This window comes from Podarcis erhardii, assembly GCF_964252035.2.
Source record: "Podarcis erhardii genome assembly, chromosome: 5".
NCBI lineage: Eukaryota > Metazoa > Chordata > Lepidosauria > Squamata > Lacertidae > Podarcis > Podarcis erhardii.
The window spans coordinates 26,199,761-26,217,685 of record NC_138509.1 but is presented as its reverse complement, the minus strand read 5'-3'; the positions used below and the strand labels follow the sequence as shown (position 1 = coordinate 26,217,685).

General features: G+C 45.4%; 1 protein-coding gene and 1 long non-coding RNA gene across 14 annotated transcripts in view; one reads left to right on the top strand and one right to left on the bottom strand.

The window, feature by feature from the left end:
• The window catches only part of FAM13C (family with sequence similarity 13 member C), a gene marked incomplete at its 3' end in the record, with an annotated part of 74,216 nt that overhangs the window by 12,668 nt on the left and 43,623 nt on the right, over window positions 1-17,925 (top strand). For 9 of the 13 annotated variants that reach the window (XR_014156383.1, XR_014156384.1, XR_014156385.1 and 6 more), the window contains exons 1-3: window positions 1,636-1,763; window positions 11,608-11,664; window positions 14,463-14,643. Coding sequence is in view for 7 of the 13 variants with exons in the window: in XM_081861208.1 (XP_081717334.1) it covers window positions 1,702-1,763; window positions 11,608-11,664; window positions 14,463-14,643 (300 nt within the window). The other 4 variants (XM_081861214.1, XM_081861213.1, XM_081861210.1 and 1 more) reach the window with 4 other exon arrangements.
• On the bottom strand, window positions 1,018-6,588 carry LOC309341648. The gene is made up of 4 exons (XR_014156495.1): window positions 6,490-6,588; window positions 4,576-4,766; window positions 1,430-1,755; window positions 1,018-1,204 (listed from the first exon to the last, which is right to left on the bottom strand). It is a non-coding gene; the product is annotated as an uncharacterized lncRNA (long non-coding RNA).

Sequence of the window (17,925 nt, the reverse complement as noted above, 5' to 3'; positions counted from 1 at the left end):
CCCCCTCCCCCTCCCCCCTCCTCCTCCTCCTCCTCCTCCTCTTCTTCTTCTTCTTCTTCTTCTTCTTCTTCTTCTTCCCCTGTGAAAGATGAAGTGTATGGAGAAAGCAGAGTCAGGATTCAATATGACCTATTGAAATTCATTTAGTTAGTTTGCTATTCAGCTTTGGTCAGACCACACCTGGAATCCTGTGTCCAGTTTTGGGTGCCACATTTTAAGGATATTGCCAAGGTTGAATGTGTGCAGAGGATGACGGCCAAGATGATTGAGGGTCTGGAAACCAAGTCTTATGAGGAACGATGGAAGGGGCTGGGTATATTTTGCTTGGAAAAGTGGAGACTTGAGGGGAGATATGAGCACCAGGGCTGTCTTAAGCATATCTGGCACTGTGGTGCAAAGCTCCCTCTGGTTCCCCCTCTGGTTTCCCAGAGTTTTTTTTAGGGAGGACGGTGCTGCCAGTGGGGCTAGAGGAGGAGAGCAGCAGCAGCAGCTGGAGGGTGGCTCCTCTGGAGGGGAAGAGGCAGAGGCTGGACGCAGCAGCACCTCCCAGCTCAGCTGGCCACTTTGTGCCGTGGTGGCCATGGCAGACGGAGGCTATGGGTGCGGCGCTGCTTCGGCGTGGCATGGCGAGGGTGGCGAACTGATGCCGGGAGGCGCCGCGTCCATCCTCTGCCTCTTCCCTGGCGCCCTCCAGAACTTGGTACCCTGTGGCACTAGCCTCTATCGGTAAGACACCCCTGATGATCGCCATCTTCAAATATCTTCAAATGTCACATGGAAGATGGAGAAAGCTTGTTTTCTCCTGCTCTGGAGGATAGGACTCAGTCCAATGGCGTCAAGTTACAAGAAAACAGATTCCAACTAAACATCGGGAAGAACTTTCTGACAGAGCTGTTTGACAGTGGAATAGACTCTCTCGGGAGCTGGTGGTTTTTAAGAAGAGGCTGGATGTCCTGGATGCTTTAGTTGAGATTCCTGCATTGCAGGGGGTTAGACTAGATGACCCTCGGAGGTCTCTTCCAATTCTACAGTGTTATGATTCTCTCTAACCACATATGTAAACACACACAGAGAAACAACTTCCCCTCTTGAATCTCCATAATTGCAATGGTGAGCGCGCTTCCTCCTCCTCCTAATTCTCCAGGCGGCGCGGGATATTTTTCTCGCGCTCTCTCCCGGGAGGCGTCGCGCTGCTGAGCAGAACCTGCGAAAGGGAATCTCCGAAGATGACTCATCCTGGCGGCAGGGAGGAAAGGAAGCCCATCCTGATCCTCGCACCTACCGCAGGGACCGACAAGTGTGGCGAGAGGCTCGCGCCAAAAGCCTGGGATCGAGGTGCGCGCGCGGACTGCTCCCTCCTCTCCCCCACCCCCCAGTTCCCCAAGACGCGCGCAAGGGCGCGTTCCTCGCCTAGCCCTTGTTTCTGTACGTTCATTCAGCGCAGCAGCAGCAGTGCCTGATGGGCGTTGTGGTTTCCAGCAAGGCTGACACGCAGAAATCCCAGGGGGTCCTCGGATGGTGAGCATGTGCAGAAGAGGCCAGGATACAGCCTTGTGTACGCCGAGCTAGCCGGCGCGCGCGCCCGCCCGCAGGATAATCTCGCCTTCGCCGTGCCATGCCTCTGCATGGGTTGCAGCCGCTGAGAAGGATCCGAGGAGGAGGCGGAAAAGCAGCCTGCCCGCCTTTCTGATCAGCCCTCCGATGTTTTCTTGCTTCTGCTTCAGCATCCAGGACCATTCCTTCAGCAGCTCGGCTCTGCCAGAGTAAGTGTGCCTGCTTTCAGTGGCTGCCCCCCGGCTGCCTACCCCCCCCCCCCCCATGATGAATGGCAACGGTATGCGTTTTGGCCAATGGATATGTTGCTCAAACCCTTTGCATGGAAGGCAGGTAGGAAAGGAAAGGGGGGGAACATGTCCCCTCCCGTAGTCATCGTTAAATTACGAGCCGGCCGAATTGCAACACAATAAGCGAGCAACCTCTCTCTACGTGCAAGGAGTAGTTAACTGTTTACCAGCTGGACGCGCCTGGCAACCTCTAGTACGGGTGTCAGCACTGGTGCAGATGGCGGGGTTCCTGCTTTGGATTCGCACGGTTCTGCAGAGAGGAGTTTTATGCCTAGGGCACGCCTCGAGAGAAAAGAAGGTGACGATCCAGCTGGTTGTAAATCGGGGCGAGCCAGTACGTGAGGGTTAGGAGAGCACATGAGCTCTGTTGCAAGTGACGGCAGGAGCGGGGAGGTGGGGGGGGGGAACCACCCCATAAAGCATGTTTTCAGGGGAAACCGCTGAATTCCTGCAGATTTGGCAAAATCCGCCCTCCCCACCCCTCGCCTTGTTGGGAGTTAATGCACAGTGTGTGTGTGTGGGGGGGAGGCATGCATTTATTTTATTAATGACCCCAGATTTTATTTTATTAAAAAACCCTTGATGCTGTTTTCCTTCAAGGTGTCATTTTCATATCTGAATATTGCTGAGTTTATTGCGAGCTGCAGTTGTGGATCCCTAGAGCATGTGCCATGCCTGGAATATTGTGGTCTATTTTTGCATCACGTCCCCCCCCCCCCCCGTTATATTTTTGGAGCTAGGAAACATGAGGGTTCAGCAAGGTCAGGAGCAGGGAAACAATTTATGGATTTGTTTATGTGTGGAGTACAGTTTTCCATTGTGGAAATGGTGGGAACGCAACAAAATACATTAAACACATGCATAAAGGTGTGTTTTCAAGACTAAAGTACTGCAGGAAAGATTATATGTATTGTTTCATTAGCAATAAGCAGTGCTGCCAGCAGGTGCCTCTGAAAAGTGGGAGTGCTACAAGGCCTACACATTGTGCCAGGTCAGGCCCTTACCCCTTTGCCCCTCAACTCCACCCACACCAAGCTCCTCCCATTTTTCCTGTCCAAGGTCTACCTGTGCACACCTGTTAGTGACATTAGATAAATGCATAGACATAGCCAGGATTTATTTGGGGTGGGGTTAATGTTAGGAGGGGGACAGAACTCAGTTATCTGCAACACAAATGGCCAGTGGGGGGGGGGAGGGACAGCTGCCCTCTGCCCCTCCTGGCTACACCCATGGATAAATGGAACCAAAACCAGGTATTTGAAGGCGCTGCTGGACACATCAGATGGGGGGTTAGTGAACAGGGTCTTTTTGTGGGTTGGGGCAGGATGGCAAATCAGATTGTGACTACAGTAGTGGCCAAGTGGAAGTTAACTTCCCCCCTGTTTTAATCACCCCCCCTTCTATTTAGGGGGAGAGACCTTGCATATGTGACATGTATGCTTTCCCCCAGCAAATAAGGTGTTGGTGGTGTTGGATATAAACCTGGAAAATTGTGTTTGTGAGGGTTAGGTGGAGGGTTTAAATCTCCCCCTCACAGCAGTAATATGATTCCCCCCTTCTCCTGTAGGTAGGGGCTTTAATTTTTGTTATTTTTAAAGGTGGGAAATCCTGTTGACCTATAGATTGCCCTCTGCATGGAGCAGAATCATAGAATTGTAGAGTTGGAAGGGACCACAAGTGTCATCTAGTCTAACCCTCTGCAATGCAGGAATCTTTTGCCTAATGTGGGGCTCCAACCCATAACCCCGAGATTTAGAGCCTTATACTGTAGAGACTGAGTTTCTCAAAGCATATGCTACTTCTAGACTTGCTGATATGCCATGCTACAACCTTCCAACCCATCCACCAATTTCCCAGTGATCAAAAGGAGTACAGTGGTACCTCTGGATACACACACTTCTGGTTGCATATCCTTCGGGTTACGCACACGGCAAACCTGGAAGTATTTTTCCAGGGTTTCGCCATGCACGCTTGTGCAAAAGTGCTCTACGCACCGCGCTCATGAGCAGAACAGGCACTTCCGGTTGCGAATTCCTTGGGATCTGACTGGAGCTCCAGAATGGATCCTTTGCACAACCGGAGGTCCCACTGTACTAGTTTTGGAAACTTTGGAAAACAAAGGTTGCACTGCCTCAGATGGCTCTTAAGAAGGTTAGAAAACCTCAGAGAGGAAGGACCCATCAAGGGCTACTAGCATTTGGATACTCCATTTTCAGAGACATTGTATCTCCGACCCAAGCACTAAAGCCAAGCAGGTACTACTTTGTATCCTCCCATTTGCTGACACACCTCCTATTTGCTTTTAATTGCTTCCCCTCTAAAAAAAAACAAATAGCATTTCAAAGTTCACAAGGCTCAGAAGGAGAAACAAATTCAGGCATCTTCAGAAAGCAATTCTGTAGCAGCTGAAGATGTAGGACATCTCCAAACAGGGCCAGCCCAACTGTTAGACAGAGGGAACAAACACTCTGGGGCAACCCCTGGCTGTTCCTTCTGACCACCACCACTCTACCCAGTATAGAGCAGTGCTTGTTACAACTGGCAATGGGGTGGGAGCAGGGTGTTTGTAGCTTCACACAGCACCACGTCTTGGAGTGGCCTGGTTTCCTGGTGTTTTAGTTTTCATTGAAAATCAGCTAGAGCGGTGAAGCTTCCCCTGTATGCCAATTTCCCCATTTACATTGCCTGCCCCCCCCCCCCGAGCTGCCGTTGGCTCTGCTATGGGACATACTTGCATAGTTGTGTGCTTTTCCCAGGGGCAAAATAATGGCAGCTTTTAGGGGGCTACCACAGATCAAGAAAACTGGCAGAGGGGAAAGGATCAAACTCTCTCAAGTGCCATTGGCCTGAATACTTAAAACTTGGTCTCCGGTGTCTTGTGCTATTCGGCCTTAAATGGTAGGTGCCTCAGAGTGGCAGAACCTGAAAAAGACAAAAGCAAAATAATAAATAGGTAAATGACAGTCACTTAGTTTGCATACATGTGTGCTGACCGTAAATGATTTTTGTCCTTAATTTTTTGTATGTCCTTGGCAGACTTCCCCTCCCCCTGGCTGTAATATAGTGGTTCTGCTTTCTGGGTTTTCTGTAAATCAACCAGCGTGTAATTCTTTATTCTATAATGCTATCCTCCAGGGTAGGAAACCTTCCCCCCACCCGAGGGTGACATGTGGTGGTTCATGGATAGTTGGGGGGGCATCTGTTCCCCCCACCTCTCTGACACACATTATTTCTCTCTTCCGGTCAGTCTGGGAGGGTAGTGTGATGAATTGGTTTAACTACCTTGCTCTGCTGGCTGATGCAGGGAGGCTTCAACCCCCCCATACCACCCCCCCCACTCCCTGCACCTCCCCAAATCTGCTATGGAAGATCAGGGGAACCCCCAGAACAGTGTGTGTGGAGAGGGGGGGAGGGAATTGTTCTTCCAGATATGTAGAAATGCTTGTGCACTGACAGAACAATCTCCATAGGGCTGTGTTGGATTCCATCTTTTGCCTCTCAAGAGGAGATGTGTAAAGAGTTTCCTGTGAGCGAGCGCATTGGTGTTTGGTGTAGGTAGGCCCCATTTCCTCCTGCTGATTGGAGTGGTAGGGGAGGACAGGCCTGCACCCTTTTGTGGCTCCCGTCTCTGCTCTTGTAGATGTGGCAGCCATTTTGTGACTGGTGCCCACAGCACTTTCCTCAACATTCCATATTTGCCCATTGGCCTGAAAAGGTTGGTCGACCCTTCATGACTTAAAAAGCACAATCCATTGCTACGTGGGCAGGGAACGGCAAATAACACAATGGGGGCACGTTTTTCTCACTCCTCGGCTAGCTCTTGTCATGCATCAGAAGCCATGGGCAGCAGAACATGAGCACAACAGCCATCTGATCCCAAGTGACTAGTATTCAAAGGCACACTGCCTTAGAATCATGACTGTTATATAGCCATGATGACTAGTAGGCACATAGCCTTATGTGCCATGAACATGCAGTGCTGACTCTTTTACAGAATGGGAGCCCTGTGCTGGCTTTCAGTTTTGGAGACTCTTGCGCCTCTCCCTCATTTAAGTTCCATGGCAGTCAGGACACTTAACTGCCTGGATCATTCCTAGAATTTTTGTGAATATATTAACTGCTTGCTTTTAACCTTCAAAGGCTGGATATAAAATAGCGTTCTCCTCTTTTTCTTGTAGGATGTATCAAGTGTGGTAGCTCATTTTTTTGAATTACCCATTATGGGTACTCAGCTTCTTCCTTGCGGGTTTTTACTCATTCATACCTCTGCTTTGTTTTTGGCAGTGTTGTGGGGGCATTTTGTAGGCTGGCGACTCATAACAGGTCAAAAAACAATCCCAAATAGCCCCGAAACGACATTGTTGTAACTAGTTGACAAGACAGTTGAAAGCCCTGCAGATGTCTTGTCATGCAAATGATTGTCATGTCTTGTCCATAGTGTGCTGGTGACAACCAGAGACCATGCAGTTGCACAGTAAAAATATTTGGGGAGTCTTCTATTTTATTCCATATTAATTTTGGGTGTTATTGAGAAATAATCGCCCTCCCAATATTGCTCAGTTTCAAATTCTATGTAAAAATGGAATTCAGTGAGGTAGAAATCCCCCCCCCCTAAAAAACACATTGCAATTGTACAAGCATTCACCCTTCTTTTCCTTTTTTTGTTTTGTTCTGTTGCTGCTTCTGGCTCTTGCTGGTTCTGGCTCTTGCAATTTGTCCCCCATGGCTGCCGCCTTGCCCTCCTCCTCAGATAGGCCCCATGGGTGTCTCCAGCCAATCAGGTACCATGTAGTGAAAAGGATGACATCACAATCCTGTGTAGCCCATTACTTTTGACTTAAGTAACAAAGCCACTGAGGACAAGCAATGTTGAGGGCAATGCCAAGTGAGCAAGTTTACATTCTCAGAAGTAGTAACAACAGCAACAATAATTACTGGAAAATTGCTGGGGAAAGGGGAGGTAGGTTCTATGGGAGTGGAAAAGGGGGAACTTACTTGAAATGTCTATGGCAAAATGTGAGTGGTTCTGGTTGAGCAGTAAGCTCTAATCCTTACATTGTAGTTACATGGTATATTTCAAAACTTTCCAGACTGTGGGGCCTTGAAGAAGCTTAGATAAAGCTATTTCCTCGCTGATATTTTGGTTCTTGCACTGGCTAAAGGTTCTGAGTGAAGAAGACCACAGTGTTGCATGTATGTTATAATGACAATTCTATCTCTCAGTGTGCAGCAATCTCATGTTCTTATAAACCCATATGTCGATTCATCAGAAGTGCGGCCAACATGGTAACAGGATTTTGAAAATATATGTCCTTGGCATGTACATTAGCACAGCCCTGAAGTTGCCCAGCCTAACATAGTGCTTAATGCCCTTCACCTTGCCCTTTTCAGGAAGTCTTAAAGTTGTGAGGTGTGCTTCATTTGTGCAAAAGATCTTGTCTCAGGTCTTCTGGGCTCTGCTTGATGCCTGCCTGCCACTGTTGCTGGTATCCCTTGCTACGTAGATACTAGTCTCCTGATAGTATTAGGTCTTCTCTCTACTGCAGCAGAAATGCATGTACAAAGATTTTGTTGGAAAGCCAATACCTGGTTCCCCACTACTAATGCAAAAGCTGTTCCCCTTTTTTTACACCTAAGGTCACTTGGAACTCAGCACATGCTACTCTTGGGGATTCTTCAGATCACGGCAATGCCGTGGTGCGTTTGCTACATTCCCAGCTGCAATGTATATAAATATGTAATATTCCTAGAAGGGTGATGATTAGCAGCGTGCTGAGAGTTCCCATGTGAGTCACCATCAGCTGCATGATGATAGTAATCCGTTTGATAAAGACTTCCAAGCAAAACGCTGTGACCAGTCTGTTGACGAGGACAGACTATATAGTCTGGTGCTATTAACCTAGTGCTCAAAAGCCTGCAGAGGCTGTCCATACACTACTGAGCCGGGTTCAAGGTTCTTGTATTAATTTACAAGGCCCATAATGATTGGGACCCAGGATACCTCAGTGACTGCCCATTCACTGAGGTCTTTGCGGGAGTAACAGTTAGTGGTCCCCTGCCCCCTAGATTGTATGCTCATCTCATATCCACCAGGAGATGTGTGTTTAGTATTGTGGGCCGAATTCCAGTTGAGATCAGACAAACCCCTTCTCTACTGAGCCTCAGGCACCTACTGAAGACTTCTTTTTAATTTTAGCAGGCATTTTGTTGAAGTTTGATTTTATAGTTTGAACTGATTTTTATTTTTTTGTATTCTGTCTTTGTAAACTGCTTAAAAACTGTTGTAGTTAAGCAGTATATAAATTGTTTAAATAAAATAAAATAAAAATGTTAGAGCTGTGGTAGAGAGCTGATCAGGGAGGTTGTTTTTAGTGATCTTCTCATAGGCAGAATAACAAGAGTGCTGCCTCTTGTTGGCGATACCTGATAACCCGCTTTGGTCTCAGAGCAACTGATATTTCCTTCCCTGGTGTAAGGCTTCAGTGAGAGGAGGAAGGGACAAGCGCAGAGCAGGGGACACTCTGTGTTTGAATCCATGTTTGAAATGTTGCTCAGATTCGGCGTTAAGAAGCCAATTGGCACCAAGGGAGCTACAAGCTGTAGTCACTGCCTTAAGCATTGTTTGGCTGCCAACACAGATACACAACAGTAAAATGGGCATGTGCAGACATATTGAGTAAAAACTGATCTATCTTTAAGTATAAATCTATGTTCCTCAAGGAGTGGAACCAGCAGTGGGTCTGTCAGAACCAGGCAATTTTTGTCTCCGTGAGAAAAAGCTATATTTCCATAGGGACAGAAAGCTTGCATTGCTATACACCAAGCCCCAGCCCAACAGCTGCTATGACCAAAAGGATATATGCATGTGTAGCTAATGATAATATTTCTATCGATCTACCTCATAATGCAATCTGAGCTTCGGTACTGGAAGAAGAAAGCAGAAAATTAATTACTAGTTTGCATAATGGCAAGGCCCAAGGGAGGACTTTTTACTCAGCAACATTTTTTTAAAAATTGACTCTGGATGGTTGGTTTGTATTTTTGTGGTTTTTTTCAGATTTTTGGATCAAACTGGCTAATTTCTATCAGGTTGGCTTACATGTGATTCACACATAGTAGTTCTCATGGTTTGCATGCTGCAATCTTTAATCATAGAATTGAGCCCAACATGGGGCTTGAACCCACGACACTGAGATTAAGAGTCTCATGATCTACTGACTGAGCTATCTGGGCTTCTAAATACATATTTCTGACTACGGCTGAGCTGTTTTCTGATTTGAAGGTCACTTAAGCAGCCAAAACAGCCGCGCCACCACCACCACAGATAGCCTTGAAGTTTGCCAAAGTACAACCAAATATTTAGAATTCGCCCTTCCAAATAGTCCCATGAAGACTGAGCATGCTCAGTGCCACCAAAATGCAGACTGACTATTGGATGAGGTTGGCGGTGAGGACACAGAAAAGCACAGGGAGGGGAATTGAATGGAGGCAGCCTCAAATATGTTTCCAATTCTAATTCAAACAAATGAAAAGTCTCACAGCCCACACTGAGATGTGGTTTTGCTTGCTTTCTACTATATCAACCAAACGTCATGTCATTAGTGGTGATGGTTAGATAACATAATTGTCTAGCAGTGGCGTGTCTTGGGCCACGAATTTTCTGCATTTCATTTTCCAGGTGGAAAACACCTAGAATTTTGGAATATGCCTCACGTAATTTCTAGTAATAAAAGCAAGTCCTGGATCATGTAAGAACATAAGGAAAGCCCAGACAGACCAGCGCAAAGGCTCTATCTAGTCCAACATCCTCTTTCTCACAGTGGCCAACTAGTGCCCTGGGGAAGCCCGCAAGCTGTGCATTAAGGAAATAGTCTACTACCGCTGTTGTTCCCTAGTGTGTGTGCTGGCACACAACCTCGTGGTTCTATGTGCACCCCCTCAATGACTGGCAACCATTTAGAGATTTATTGTCAATGAATTTGTCTAATCCCCATTTTAAAGCCATCTAAGCTACTGGCTGCCACCAGGTCTGAGGCGACAGCAAATTGCATAAATTAATTATGTTCTGTGTAAAGGTATACCTCTTTTTATCTGTCCCAGATCTCCTGCTAATCAGTTTAATAGGATGTTCCTGGGTTCTTTTCTTATGAGACACTTTCTCCATGCTACGCATAATTTTATAAATTTCTACCATGTGCCTTTCTGCCCTCTGTTGCTTCCCCCGTAAAAAAACATAATCCCCCCAAAACATGTAATTCTTCTGTTATTTATTTGTTGGGCATTCCATGACTCCATATGGTGTTAATGTAACCTAAATAAATGTTCCAATAACAGAAAAGGGGAGGGGAGGCAGAATAGTTGTGGGGTGATATGAGGTTGAGTGAGTACCTCCTCATAAACAGCTAACAGTAGCAACTTCTGGAGAGAGACAGAGAGTTGGGTATATCAAGCTCTTCTCAACAAAGAATGGTTGCAGAGTATAAATACTACCATTGTGCCAAAGAAGGCAGATGCTGTAAATAGTGGAGGAGGTCAACCACATTGCAGACTGTTTCTCAAATCAGGAATAGGCCCTACTCCACTGACAGCAAACTGGAAATATAAACGCAAAATAATTGTGAAATATAAAGGCAAGAGAGAGAGTGAGTGCGGCATTTGTGCAGACTTGGCAATCCAGCGGAGACAGGTTGATTTAAACTGATAGCCACGGAAACCTTCGATATGCTTTACTGCCTCCTTCTACTAGGACTGCACAAATGAATGTCCTTATTTTGCCGGCACTGTTGCTTGTGTTAAATATTTATCTTGTATTTCTCCCATAGGATTCTGGGGATGTTTAGTTTCAGAGACATTTCTAACTGTCAGGTTTTTAAATTTTAAGTAGTTCCGAAAGCTCTTTCCGTCTACTTTATTTTCAGTTCATTGAAAACCACACTGGAAGTATTCCTTATTGGTATTAAACATTCTTAATGCCGTTTTTGGAATCAGAAAAATTTGCTGGGGGCATCCAGTGTGGCCTTTTCCTGTTTGAATATAAATGGGACTTCCAGAAGGCCAGGATTACAATAATAAAGTGTCTAATAATGTGCAGAGCAACTTCCCATCATGACTGACTAATTGTATCTAGCCCTTAAATATTTGGGCTGGGGGTGATGGTGGCTGCCATTGCTTCTAACTCAGTGGAAATGTCTACTAGGCAGGCATGAGAGTGCTGAAATGAAAATTAGTTATGCATTTTTGTGTTCTTGCGCGTTTGACATTATTTTCTTTTGGGTTTCCACATGAAAAGTTCCTATAGGACCGGGACAATCCCAAACTCCATAGACCAGATGTGAGGAACCTTTGGGTCTCCAGATGTTGCTGAATGACAGCTCCCATTATCCCTAACCATTGGCTATGCTTGCAAGGGTGGATGGAAGTTTCACAATAGCAGTGGGTTTGTACAGCACAAAGCTGAAGTAACTCCCTCCCAAGAGAAACTCCTGAGAGGCATAGGATTAGGTGCTGGACCTTCTTACAGTCCTCCTTTGGGTAAGGAGTGCAGGCACAGGATAAAACTGGTGTGATTGTTTTATACAGGCTTTATTTAGAGTATATGAAAATGAGCATCTGTATTTATCAGAACAGCGTTTGTGACCTAACCTGTCTGGTCTTGTGACTGCAATAAAGACTGATTGATTATGACCTGAGAATGAACATATTAGCTACTTGAAAAAGACCCAAGTAGAAGAAATCCAATAATTATTTTATATCCATTTTCAAGGTGTGGCGAGGATACAGAGTCTGTACATGAAGACCAAACAGCCAGTTCCCTTCACAGGTATCTTGCTATTGTGTTTTATAAAAGGAAATAAAATGTAGCAAGCAGATCTCTTTTTAAATTTATCTTAGGGATTTTTCAAGAACCACTTTCTTAGGAATTGCAGACAAAGCATAAATTATTACCAGACAGCAACTCCATAGCTGGCCGGAGATTTAAACAGAGGCCTAAACACAATTCTATAAATGTAGGGCAACAATGGTGATAAACTTTATGATAAATACTGGGTTCAATACCCCCTTACCTCAACCCTTTATTATCCACTAAATGCTGCACAATGTGAGGCAAATTTTCAGATTTTAGCTTGGGCCAAAAATACACTGAGGAATTTCAGGAGATAATAAAACTTTGTCTAGAACCTGTGAAATCTCTGAGTTTAGTTTCATGTCATTAGTAAAAACCTCTGCAAATAAAGGGTCATTACCTTGGGAGTTATCAGATTATACTAGGTGGAAAAGAGAGAGGCACAATATTACTTTCAGATGCTTGCCAGGTTCACAAATTATTGCAGGAAGTTCTTTTGGAATTATCCAGTATTTCCCTGAAAATGGCTTGAGGACACGTATGTTAAACTGTTAATGCTGAGACGGTCTTATCCTGGTCAATTGCTGGGATGGGAGACTGCTTAGGGGCCCCATGGAAGACGATGTGAGTCTTCTGTAATAGTAGTGGTCTGTGCTTTCTCCCCTTAAAAACAAAATGTTCATGGGTACTCTCATTTTGACTCAAGATAATCACCATTTTATAGTTCAAATCGGGGAAAATAAATACACCAAATGGACAAAAGTACAGAGATTCACAAAATGTTTAAGGGTATGCGTACCTCTGCATCCCCCCAGAAAAAAGCACTAGTAGTGGTATATAAGTTTTGTAAATATCTGTACAGTTTATCTCCCATTAAGCAAAAGCTGGTCAAGTCTTGGGGCCTGCTAGGTCTTGAGAAAACCTCTTCTTTTGTAGTCTCAGGCAGATGACAAAACCAAGAGATTTATCACGTATTTGGTGGGACACACTACATGTTTCGTGTGCTGTGGTTAGCAGCCTGAGGCCCTAGAACCGTGTGCGGCCCTTACTCTAATTATTTGCGACCCCCAGCTTCATTTCTAAAGTCCTCTCTTAGTGAGCAGTTCCAGAGGCGGTTTTAGGTTAGCATGGCCAGTGCGGTTACACTGGGAGCCACAACAATGCCGTATAATGGAACACGAGAAGTGGGGTGGGGTGGGGCAAAGTTTAGTGTCACACAGGGTGCCTGAAATTTGAGAGCCCAAAGTCCACCACGGTCAGTTCAGACATTTCCCCCAGTAGCTTGCTAAGTGAGGAGGGGAGATGGAGAGAGATAGAAGGGGTTGGCAGAAAGCCAGTGAGAGAGAAGGGTGACCCCACCCACAGTTCACATGTGGCTCTGGACAGATTGCCCCTCCACAAAAAGGAAGGGAAAAGTCCAATTTGCTCACCCCTAAGTTAAAAGCGGGACGCAGGTGGCACTGTGGGTTAAACCACAGAGCCTAGGACTTGCCGATCAGAAGGGCGGTGGTTCAAATCCCCGCGACGGCGTGAGCTCCCGTTGCTCGGTCCCTGCTCCTGCCAACCTAGCAGTTCGAAAGCACGTCAACGTGCAAGTAGATAAATAGGTACTGCTCTGGCAGGAAGGTAAACGGTGCTTCCATGCACTGCTCTGGTTCGCCAGAATGCTGGCCACATGACCCGGAGGCTGTATGCCGGCTCCCTCGGCCAATAAAGCGAGATGAGCGCTGCAACCCCAGAGTCGGCCACGACTGGACCTAATGGTCAGGGTCCCTTTACCTTTACCTTAAGTTAAAAGCAGGTGGTGCTGTGGTCTAAACCACAGAGCCTAGGGCTTGCTGATCAGAAGGTCGGCGGCTTGAATCCCTGCAACAGGGTGAGCTCCTGTTGCTCGGTCCCTGCTCCTGCCAACCTAGCAGTTCGAAAGCACATCAAAGTGTAAGTAGATAAATAGGTACCACTCCAGTAGGAAGGTAAACGGCATTTTTGTGTGCTGCTCTGGTTCGCCAGAAGCGGCTTAGTTATGCTGGCCACATGACCCGGAAGCTGTCTGTGGACAAATGCTGGCTAGAGCGAGTTGAGCGCGCAACCCCAGAGTCGTCCGCAACTGGACCTAACGGTCAGGGGTACCTTTACCTTTAAGTTAAAAGCAGCACAGCTGAAGTATATGCTTGAAATGCAAAGACCACAGATTCAGTCCCTAGCATCTCCAGCTAAAAGGCTCCAACAGCAAGTGATAGGGGAGGGCGTCTGCCTGAGACCCTGGAAAGCTGTTGCCAATCACATTAGACAAATGGTAGTACTGGACCACATGCACGAGCTGCCAGACCTAATACAGAAACATAGAATTGTAGAGTCGGAAGGGACCATGAGGGTCATCTAGTCCAACCCCCTGCAACGCAGGAATATTTTGCCCAATATGGGGCTAGAATCCATGACCCCGAGATTAAGAGTCTCGGGCTTTACCAACTGAGCTATCCCAGCATAGGAACGACCTGATATAAAGCATCCTCTAAAGTTGTAGAGACCTGAAGTATGGCCTGATTAAGCAAAAACAACCATCTCACATTTTAGCAATATTTTTTGTAGTTTTAAAAATGTTACATTTGTACGTAGCTCTGTCCTGGAATGTTAATTAAATAGGAGAAAAGGGGGAAAAGGGGGGTCTAAACAAAAGTAATCTAAAAATAAATTGTGAGCATGATGTCTTGAGCATTACATTTCTTGCTCACTCGTCACGGTGCCTTTTAAAATTTGCTTTTATTTTCTTCTAGAGATGAAAACAAGGAAAACCACCCAGACAAAGCTATAGTCTTAGAGGAAAACCAGGCAGTGTTCCAAGATACCCAGACACCCTGTGATGGCACATTGAGGGTTGGAATGGGGAACTTAAAATCCAGAAAGCCCACATCCATTTCAAAACCAGAAAATGGGAAAAACCGTGAAGAAAGTCAGGTAATAATAAGCTCTCCTATTTGCGCTATAACTGTTTGACGATAGAAGAAATGCCATTTAAATGCAAAGTGGCGGCATTTTTAAACATTTGGGCAACTGGCTTCCACTGGTGATCAGGGTCATGTACGTAAGCGATAGGGCCACCAGCCACATTTCAGCTCATCTTGGAGATAGACTGGAGTCGCTGCACCTCTACAAAATGTGCAACAAAATAGCCCAGCCCAGCCCATGTAGCTCTAGGCTTCCCAGCTGTGTGATTGGTCACAGCCCTTTCCTGTCTCCCTATAATATTTCCCCTTCCTCTTAGCAGGTTTGTCTGTGCCATAGATTGGGCGATGTGCATCTACGGTGGAAATGTGTCCTACTTTATAGAGGACAGTTGTCCACCTGAAAGCCAGGTGTAAGGCAAAGTTCAAAGTCTTATCCAAGTCCAGCTTGGAGAAGTTGCTTATCGAAATTTAGCACTTGGATATCAGACTGAGCAGGCACACAGGCCACAGGCACCCCCACCATTGAAATTATATTATTTATTTCTAAATTTGCATGCACACAGGCAAATTAGCACGCACACAAATTTGATGCGAATAAGCTGTCTCTTTGGTCCTCTCTTTTTTGGTAATGCAAATGGCTGCCCTGTCTCAGACTCTGCTGTCCCTCATCTGCTCTGACTTCGCTTACTGAAGGCTGCCTGGAACTGTCCCTTGGCTGCCCTTGATCCTTAGTTAGATGTCTTTTCCCGACCACCTAATTGTCTGTGGCTCAATCCTGCAGATACCCAGATTTTGCTCCTCTCTTCTCCAGGGATATTGAGCCCCATCTCCCCCCAATCTGTGTGATTGGGCAATCCCGTGCACACCTACCAGGGAGTAACTCTCATGGAACTCAATGATATTTTCAAGTAACACGAGTTGGATTGAGCTGCGTAATATTTCCACTATCTTTAAGACCAACTCCAAGGAAGGGCAGTGCAAGGTCAGTTCAAGGACAATAAATTGTCCTGGGCTGTTGCTAGTAGTGCAAAGCATTCAAGTCAGGATGGTGGCCCTTTGGTGGATACATTGGGTGCCAACTTTTTTGGGGTGTGTGTGTGAATTGTTTGTACCCATTTATGGGACCTTCATGTCAAGCTAGGATTGCTCCTACATATGACTAGGGAGTGATGGGATCGGATGAAGCCCTGAGCTGGTGGGGTTGCTGGCAATGCCTTAAGATGTCTCAAGCTGGTGGAGCTAGAATTGTGAATCTGGGATTTTTCTTTAGCCCTTCATGGTCTGGGAGGTTTGGCAATTGGCATGTGTGTGTTCTTCATCTAGTTTGCTATGCAGCTCAAGTCTGGAGAGTGCTGTTGTGCTTTGTGGGTTTCTTATAGGCTTCTCACTTGGTTGGCCATTGTGAGAATAGGATGTTGGAAGACGTTAACCTTTCATCTGATCCAGCAGGGCTTTTCTTATGTTCTTAAATGCATTGTACCTTCGCGATATTTTGTCACAGTGCTATATTGAAAACCAGCTCTTCACCAGAGCTGATGTTCCATCTTGGTATTCTTTTTAATGATTTAAATTAGTATAGTCGTTAATGGCAAATGCTACAACATATTTTCATGGAACTGAGATAGGATTTCTCCAGCACAGAGTACACACTACCTATCATGGTTGATCTGCAATAGGAATCCTACATGTTTTTATTTATTTATTATATTTATATATCGCCATTCCACAAGCAAAAAGTGCCCAGGGTGGCTAGCAAAAATGAAACAGACCCAAAGAAAACAAGCATGGTAAAAAACCAGAGCAAATAAAAACAAGCCAATGAATTAGTAACTAATCAAAACCAGCAAAATATTCTATTAGCTAGATCAGTTTCCTTTGTACAGACTCTGACTTCAGATGGATCTCCACTGTGTGCAGGCTCCTTTTATTCTCAGATCCCTCTTGGGCCAATAGAGCTTCCTCTTCCGTGGAAGTATAAGGGCAAGCCATTTATCATGTGTGAGATGTGCTCTTAAAAACCCCTATGTCTGCATGGATTCACTTAAGACTACAGTATTTCTATTTGAAGTCTGCTGGATAAAAAGCAACCGTGGAATTTGTAGGATGAAACTGAGGTGTTAGAAGGCAATGCGTATCGTCCTCCAATTGCACATGTATCATATGCATGGATATAAATATGGATAATGAAATGATTCACTCTTAGATCCTTAATTGGCACAGAGATGAACTTCTAAAATGATACTAAACTCCTTGGTTTAAAAAGGAGAGCAAAACAGAATTTGTTAATTTTTGTCCTAATTGCTAGGAATGGAGCGCTAAGAAAGTACAGATCTTCAAAGGTGAAGATGCTAAGAACCTCAGTTTGAAAGAATATACATAGTTTGATTTAATCTAGGTGGGTGGTGGCTTCCAAACCCTGAACAATTCAACATTTAGGATATGTTTTTAAGTATGTGAGGCTGCAGTCCTATTCCCACTTACTTGGAGGCAAGCCCCCCCCCCCCGAGCTCAGTGAGACTTACCGTACTTTGAGTAGACGTGTAAGGGATAGCTCTGTAAGTCAGAGGGTTAATGATAGGACAGGTAACCTCACTATAAGGAGGTTTAGAAAGTCTGAAAGACCGAACAAATTCGTGAAACTTTCCTGCCCATGTCAATGTCATGTTCTCTCCAATGGCGAAAGCAGGCAGTGGGGTAGAAATGCAGGTTGTTTAAACACAACCAAGGGATAGGGTAAAATTTATTATTATTTTATTTATTAAATTTGTATAATTCCCTATACCCGTAGATCTCAGGGCGGTTTACAACACATTAAAATATAAAAAGCACAAAATGCATAATGAAAACAAAAACAAAAATAACCCAATAATCCCTGCTTCCACAGCACATTTAAAAGGGTGTTAGATGTCAGCCAGCTAAATGCCTGGTTAAAGAGGAATGTTTTTTTCCTGGTGCCTAAAGATATGTAACTAAGGCTACTCCCTGGGGAGAGCATTCTACAAACAAGGAGCCACCACAGAAAAGGCCCGTTCTCGTTTTGCCATCCTCTGGACCTCTTGCGGAGGAGGCACATGAAGAAGGGCTTCAGATTATGATCTCAGGTTCCAAGTAGGTTCATACGGAGAGCATCGGTGCTTGAGGTATTGTGGTCCTGAGCCAGTTGAGGCTTTATAATTATTATTATTATTTATAAGTCAAAACCAGCACTTTGAATTGGGCCCAAAAACTAATTGATAGCCAAGGCAGTTGGATCAAAATCTGTATCTGTACTCAGTGTATTGCATTCTACCAA